Genomic DNA, 8,753 nt, shown 5'->3' on the forward strand with positions numbered 1-8,753 from the left:
TTTAAAACATATTTATTCCTGCTGATATGAGATAATTACTCAAAACTAGCCCGAAGGCTCCTTGGAAATCTCAGTTTCCAACCTTATTTAGATGTAAAGACCTTTCTTTAAAACTTCTTTGGGAATACATAGTTCCCTAATAACTTTGAGAAATGAACTCAACTTTAAATTCTTGACTTCACTTGACTTGGAACTATCTTTCCTTGAATCGGAATTATGAATTCAAGGTGTTCGATCACGTGTTATGGAGGGATTCTTGAACTCTTAGACGTACTGTGGAGTGTCGGAAACAACCATAAACATATGTATAATACTTTGGAACTTGCTTGAGAAAGTGAGAAAAGAAATGGGGAAACTTGACTGAGACTTTAGATTTCTGGTGACACAGGCGGCATCTACGGAAGCCATCGACGGACCATAGATGGACTTACGGTCCGTACTGCAGGTCCGTGGATCGAGTCAGAAACTTCCCCAGAATTCATTTATGAAAAAAAAGGACTAAGTGTTGACCTACGGTCCTGACTTACGGTCCGTGGATCGATCTACGGACCGTAGGTCGTGCCCGTAGATCGATGCCCCACAGAGCCCAACTTCTGACCAGATTGACGGTTGACCAGTACGGACCGTCGATCGATCTACGGTCCGTAGGTCAGTCCCGTAGATGGGGATCGACAGCCCAGAAATTTCTGCAATTTGATGGTGAATCAACTTTTAAGGGTCATAACTCTGAAAATCAAAGTCCCCTCAACATACCATAGGATTTCAACGAAAATATACGACCCAATCATGTCTCACAACGAACAATAATTTCAATAACACCACCAACAACATCAACAACAACTAACAACTTCAACACTTCCACAAAAATATTCCAATCTTTCTCAATCAATGAGTAAACTTGGTGTGTGTGGGGGAAAGAATCAACCCACACAAAAAAACTCACATACCTTGATAGGGATCACCCCCGACGAAAGTCCACACGATCTTGACTAAGCTCCTCTTTCTTCTCTTCTTCTTCTTCTCCTTCTTCTCTTCTTTAATCTCAAGAACCCTAACTCTTTCTCTTTCAAAAAGGGACAAAAAATGATCCAAATATCATCCTAACTCAACAATATGAGCTCAATTAAAAGATTTGTGAAAGGACCAAAATGCCCCTAAAATTTCCGGACGAAATTCCTTTCCAACTGCCCAACTTCTACAGGGCATAACTCCCTCATACGAACTCGAAATTGAGCAAACTCAGTGGCGTTGGAAATATCGTTCCAAGGGATTCGCAACCATAACTGGAACTACTCCTAACTCATCCTGAGCTAGGAGCTACGACTACTCGAAGTTGGCCAAAAACTCATGTTTTTCTACACTTCGCCAAATTTCCAGATTTAAAATTTTTTTCCAAAAATGACTATTTCCAAATTTCAAGCTTCATCAAAGCCACTTAAAATTGTCGGATGTTACACATGTACCGATGCATAAAATATTGCCAAGTATCTAACATCAACATGGCAACAAATAACTGTTTGCCAAGAACAAAGATTGAAGCGTGTCGATCCCCACCAGATTGCTTAGAATACCCCCCATCAGTACCATGCGTTGAGTTTTCCAATACGGCTTGAAATACTAAAGCTTTTTCGATCAAAAGCCTTTAAAACCATCACCTTTTGCATCTCTGCACCAAATCTCAAATACCTGAAACTCTCTGGCGTTTACCTGAATTCTCAGTACTTATCAGAAACTGCTGATCATCTGAAGAACCTTGAGGTACTCAAACTGTACTACGTTGAATTTGGTGATCATAGGGAATGGAAAGTGAGCAATGGCATGTTCCCTCAACTCAAAATCTTGAAACTAGCATATGTGTCCTTGATGAAATGGATTGTAGCTGAAGATGCATTTCCTAACCTTGAACAATTGGTTTTGCGCGGATGTAAAGATCTTATGGAGATCCCTTCTTGTTTCATGAACATCCTTTCTCTGAAGTACATTGAGGTAGACAACTGCAACGAATCTGTTGTCAAGTCAGCCAAGGATATAGAAGAAACACAAGTCGAAGATAATCAAAATACTAATTTCAAGCTTGTCATCATCAAGGTACACTACTGAGAAAAGCTTTATTCTGCATGATTTTAATGAATCAGAAATAACGGCAATAAACTTTATGAACTGTTTTGACTGTTATCTTTAACCCTCATGGCGTCATTTGGGTTTTCTTGCAGAAAATGGTGTTGAAATTCGATACATCTCCTGATGAAGAGATAGTTAAAAGATTATCCTCTCTTCCAGGTACAGATTATATTTTCTTTCTTTCCTTTTTTTTAGTACATCATAAAATTGATTCATCTTTTTTGTCTTTTTGATATGAAAGGGATTAAATCAATTTCAATTAATAGGATAGAAAAGATATTACTGTGGGTGGAGATGTGAATGCTGATGAAGTTCGATTGGTTGTGGGCAAACTAAGCAAGCGTGACATTCTGTAACGAAATGCTGAGCTCTGGTAAACTCAGCCATGATGGATTTCCAGAAAATGACAAGGTTATAGTCCCATTGTAATTTGTTCAAATTCAACTCAAAACGCCAATTTATCAGCTCTAACTGATGACTACATCTGCAAAGTTAATGGTATTGTTGATGATTTTCAAAGCAAGGTTGAGGAACTAGTTACTCAAGCTAGGACCTAAGACTTTTACCCATTTTCAACTGTGATTTTTGTTGTAAGGTAAATGGACATTTTTAAGGCAGTTCTCACACAAAGTTATAAATCATAAATCATATATTATAAGTGGAAAGCTTCAAAAGTGAAAAGTTAGATTACCATTTTATCCCTACACTAAATCAAATATTTAATTAATTAAATAATAAATAGTAAAATTTAAATTAACTAAGACTAAATACACGTTCTAGGGTGAGTTAATAATCAAACATCTAATTAATTTAATAGTAAATAAATAAAATTACCTCAAGGGTTTATAGTAAAATTTTAAAAGTTTGAAGACTTAATTACACATTTTAGGGAGGTTACATAAGAAGTTTAACAGTCCTATTTCTAGGTTTACTTGCATTTCTATATTAATGCTCCACATTTTCTAAAGGTTTGCAGTTTTTTTTTAATCCTCTGCTTCTTTCTAAAGTAAATTTTCTATCCCAACGTTCTCAAGGCTGAATTATAGGAGTAAGAATTAAAGGAAATTTCTGACAAAGAAAGAGAAAAATTATCAAGTGATTTGACACTCTTCTCTACTTATATGAAGTATAGATTAAACATTATCCTTAAATGATATTAGCAGAAGAAACTCAAAGGACTAAGCAAATAATTCAATGCTTGGAATGTGAAAAGATATATTTTTAGATAATATCAATTGTACATGTATGTATTGCCTAGAATAATTACTGGTATATGAAAAGACCCCCCATTTACCCGATTAATGCTACTGATTTTATTTATTTGATTTATTACTAAGGTATTAAAAGTGTATTCTTATATATGAATGAATTAATATTAAATTAATAATTAATGAGATGGTTTGTAATTGCCTTATTTATTACTAATTACAATGATTTATATTTTTCATCTTCTTATCCATTCAAACTAGACTAGATTCCACGTTCAGAGCAGTAATTAGTGGCAATGTTAATTCTCTTACTTAGTCTAATTATGATTTGTATTTTTCATCTTCCCATCTATATATTAAAAGACTATTATTTAGAACTGAAAATAGAATTTGAACAGACATTTTCACTATTATTTAAGAACTGGATGATAACCATTGAAAAATGAAAGAAACTCGTGTCATTCAACTTGAGAAGAGGATAATCAAAAAAACTATCGCATCTATATATGATAGGCAAAAAAGACAGGAAGAAATGGTATAAAGGAGTAAATAGAATACATGGGAGAAGACTTCTTTTTAGATATGCCTAAGTCCTCACATCTCTTTCGGTTCTCCATTAGGAAGATTATTGTTTTTTATAATTTCTTTTGCATTTCTAATGAACTCATTGTGGTGTTGTGATCTTTTAGCTATTATTATGAGCTTTTGAAATAGTTGTATGTATGAAGTCCAGTTTGTTAATTCTTTATCTGTTACTTTTATATTTTGGATGTAATTGCTTTTTAATCTTGTAAAATTTTGAAAGTGTATCTTCATGTATTCTTTGATTAGCCTTTTAAATTTCACGTTCCGTTTCTCATTAAAATAAAATAGGCAATCTTGTCAATAAGCCTGTATGATTTTTTTTATCCATTCATGGCTATAAAAGGTTATCAATGATATTTAGATCTTAAAAAAGACTCACACACAGTGACACAGAGTAAAGAGACTATATTATCTTAATTAATTTCACATACTTCTTGCTTGATGCCAAATGCTCAATCCCTTTTTATGTATTTTATTTAATACATGAAATGTAATTGGTAAAATTACTATTGTTGATTTAAGCATTTTCTATTTGATAACACATTTTTAAATTATATAACAATAGTAAGGAATAAACGTGCAACGCACGTTGCCAGAAACTAGTATCTATATAAAAAGAAAAAAAAAACAGTTGCAATTATTTATTGGCCGTAAACTAAAATCTGTATTATTTGTTATGTCTGCTTTACTTCTGTATTTTTAACTGCTTTGATATGCATTACTTGAGCTGAGGATCTTTTGGAAACTGGTTACTTAAGTTAGGACGTAAGGTTTTTATCCATTTTCGACTGTGCTTTTTGTTGAATGGTAAATGGACACTTTTAAGGCAGTTCTCACACAAAGTAAATTATCATATCATCATATATTATTATAACGGGGAACCTCCAAGGTAAAAAGTTGAATTACCATACTACCCCTACGCTAAATTAAAATTTGATTAAATATAAATATTTTAATTACACAATGGTAGAATTTGAAGTACTTAAGCCCTTTAATAATTAAATTATCATTTTCTTGATAAATGAGTACATTAATATTGCTTTCTTCATAAATGAGTACATTGATATTGCTTTTAATGATAATCATAAATCTCATAATGGAAGAATTTGAAAAGTTATGATAAGAAAAGTTATTCATCACTTTAATATAGAAATCAATTTCAGAATTAAAAATTGAATTTAAAGGGTCATTTCCTAAAGCTATTTAAGAACCAACTTACAAAGATGGAAGCTCACAATAGGAAATCGAATTAAGGAAATTGCACAATTCAACATGAGAAGATAAGAGAGTTAGAAGTTGCAAGTGAGGATAACCAAAAAAAATGCTGAAAATTTGTAATTAAGAAGAAAAAAATAGCAGCGGAAAAAAAGAGAGTAAATTTAATACATGTGTAGTATTAAATAGTGAACAGTCTTATGTTGATATGTTGTCTCAAACAATAACAAAGTTTTCTTTTCATAGCATGAGGACTTTCTTTACAATATCCTCAACTTTTCGTTCTTGCTTTCTTTCTCCATTATAGAACTTTTCTTCCATATTAAGCATTTAGAATTGTATGGGTGTTGGACTTGAAGTATAGATATCAATTTAAGGTATATGTAGAAATTTTCTTATTGTGCATTTATATGAGAACCATTAATCATTTTTGTTATTCATTTTTGCACATACTAATTTATCATACGTTTGGACCTAATAACATAAAAATGCAACTCATTATTTTAGTTACCAAACTAAATTTTGCAGGTTCATCAAATGTTTAATCATTTGACATACAATAAAGAAGTTATTTGAAAACATTGATTGTTCATCTATTTTAAATTATATTTTTTGTTTGAATAACTTGTGATACTGATTAAAATGTAATTTTGACAGTAATTTATACATTTCACAGGAGTCGCGTGCAAATCACGTGTCCAGGACTAGTATTATTATAAGTGGGAACATCACAAATGAAAGTTGAAATACCAAAATGCCCTTATAAAATTAAATGACTCTATCACCATTTTTAAGATAAAAAATAATAATCAGATTTTCCCACTTTTAGTTATCTTTTTTCACTATTTCTTTTCATTTTATTTAATAAGAAGTCCAAAAGTCCATGTATGTGGGTAGTATCTTATAAACAGAAGTTCAAAGATCACAATTGATCTTACAATCGTTTCTAAGCCAAAATGGTGAGTCTTATTTTAAGTTTGAACTTCTTTTTCATTTCCTCTATTAATGTTTTGTTCAATTCTTTGAGCTTTGTTCTTAAAATTTCTCTATTAAGAACTTGTCTTTTTTTTTCAAAAGAAACTTTTCATAAGAGTTTTAGGTATTTACAAATGTATATTCAGTTTTGATATGAAATTGTTGAAAAATATGGGTACTACAAACAGAGGTTAGAGGCAATATGAAGGAATTGCTTTTCCAATTGTATGAAGGGATTGTTGTACACAAGTGCAAATAAGATTAGATTTGTTGTGCACATGAAATACTTTTTTTTTATATCAAATAGAAGATCACATGAGGCAAAAAATACTTCATAGTTTGTATTGAATTATTTATGAATATTTTATTTCTCCAAATAAATTATTTTTTTGTGTAAAAAAATGTGATGAACATAGCTTTTGATATCGTTTAACAGTGATGATTTAATTTTGACGTCGAGCAGGGTTGTTGTATACGGATATTGTGAAGTTCATGATTATTATGATCACATTCTTTCTTCCATTTTGAATCTCCAGGTAATTGTTATTTTAATTTTAAGATTGCCTTTCTTTCGCTCTTTTTTTTTCCATTTCTATTTCATTTTTGTTTTATTTTGGTGGAAACTTTTGAGTTCTTATACATGAAACTTGTTTTTTTCATATTTGCCTTTCTCCATTTATCAGGTACGTTTCTTTTAAATTTCTCAACTCTTTAAATATAAGTAGTATGAATACTCTTTACAATAATAAATAAATATTATTTACAAAACAATAACATGCACTCTTTATTTATCGATATGCAATTCATTCCCTTTTGGATCAAGTTACCATGAATTTTTAATTTTAATTTTAGGATTAGATTTTTCCCAATTCAAGATTCTCTTAATATACTTTCTAATTAATTAGTAATTATATTTGGATATTTAATACTACCGAATAGTAACTATGTAGGAATAAAAGACTAGAGAATTTACATAATCTCAAAAGTATCCAATTATGAATAGATGTTGTAATCATTAATATGATGCAGTTAGAGAACATTTTTACGATGATAAATACTACTACTAGATATCCTACATAAAAATGGCCCTACAAATTCCCACGTTGTATAAGTAAGATAAGTTACCATTATTGTCATCGGGTTCTTTATGATAGTAATTTTTTCCCAATTTGACAATATTCATGAGTTATGCATTTTTTTTTTTCACATGGGCGGTTTTAAAAGTAAGAAATTTGACTTATAAAGTTGAATTGCATACTAAAAAATCACCCAAAAATTGAAAGATTTTTAAAATTTTAGTTAAACACTGATCTTATTACAGTTTTTATGCTAAAATATCAATATTCATTCTAACAAAGATTTAAAAAGTTGAACTTAAAAGAAATACAAATATGAGAACCATTCATATTAACTTAATTAATTAAAGAAAGTTATAGTATATCTTTGGAATTAAATCTTACTATTATATAAGAATTCACAACGAATTTGCATTGAGAAACCTTTACATTTGTAAAGTTAGCTCTTGAATACTATATACATATACAATATAAGTAACATTTGTAATATGCAAAAAGAGATATAAATTATTTTATTTTATTTAAAATACTACTTTAAATGTATTTATTAAATTACTTTGTTGGACTACACTAAATATTTATTCAAATACTTTAACATAATAAAATCATCCCACTTTATGGTACTATATCGATATATCGTTGTTGTTGTTGTTGTATAAATTAAAACAATTTGAAATATCTATTCAAGGTCCTCCAATTTAATAAGCTTTATAATCTAACATTGTCGTTCTCTGTTGTTTTACAACTTTGCGATCGAACATCATGTTTGTGGATATAAAAAGTATAACAAACTTTTATTTTGTTTTATAACACTAATATGTTATCAATCGATGTAACTTTTTTTTAAAACTGTGTACTTATTGACATAGGGTGGACGCGCAAAGCGCGTGTCCAGAAACAAGTATTATTATAAGTGGGAAGATCTTAACTTCAAAGTTGAATTACGATTTTACCCTTTCACTAAATTTAAATATTATTAAAAACTAAAATATCCTTTTACATTAAAGAATAAAAATGTCCTTTGAATTACCAAACATCTTAATATGACACACATATTTAGATTTTAGTCAGAAACTTTACATATCCCAACATTAACCTATCTAATTCTCATAGATATTATGTATACCATTAATTTTTAAATCACTTTTATAATTCCTGACTTATAATTATACATACCAAAAAATTGTTTTCAAAATCACTTTATATTAATGCATACACTAATTTATATGTATAATTGTTGATGGATGATTATTGGTGGATGTAATTATATTGCTCATCACAGTCATTATATGTTAATGCATACACTTAGTTATTCTAATGTATCATTGTTGATGGATGTAATTGCTCATCACATATGCAACAAAAAAAAGGTAAATCTATTTATGCTTTTATTAGTTATTGAGGAAGATCCTCCATTCTTTTACATTGAAACTATTTCTCTCATTATTTTTTGTTATTTAAAAGTTTTAGAATTGATTAGCTATTTTATTGTTTTTAGTCTACTCTATTTCATCTTATTTTCGAATATTTGTGGGAAGAGCATAATGTACATCTGAAGCTATATAATTTATTG

The 8,753-nt window shown here is 29.9% G+C and overlaps 1 protein-coding gene and 1 pseudogene across 1 annotated transcript; one reads left to right on the forward strand and one right to left on the reverse strand.

Moving 5' to 3' along the window:
* Window positions 1–1,588, reverse strand: part of LOC125868862 (sphinganine C4-monooxygenase 1-like) — a 5,553-nt pseudogene extending 3,965 nt beyond the window's left edge.
* A 14-nt stretch (window positions 1,589–1,602) lies between these two features.
* LOC125868863 (putative late blight resistance protein homolog R1A-3) lies at window positions 1,603–2,192 on the forward strand (the record flags this gene model as incomplete). Its single annotated transcript, XM_049549433.1, has 1 exon — window positions 1,603–2,192. A coding segment is annotated over one exon (498 nt), but the record flags the coding sequence as incomplete, so codon positions are not given.
* Between the last annotated feature and the right edge of the window lie 6,561 nt (window positions 2,193–8,753).

The sequence above is a fragment of the Solanum stenotomum genome, chromosome 6 (genome assembly GCF_019186545.1).
Source record: "Solanum stenotomum isolate F172 chromosome 6, ASM1918654v1, whole genome shotgun sequence".
In the NCBI taxonomy this organism is placed as follows: domain Eukaryota; kingdom Viridiplantae; phylum Streptophyta; class Magnoliopsida; order Solanales; family Solanaceae; genus Solanum; species Solanum stenotomum.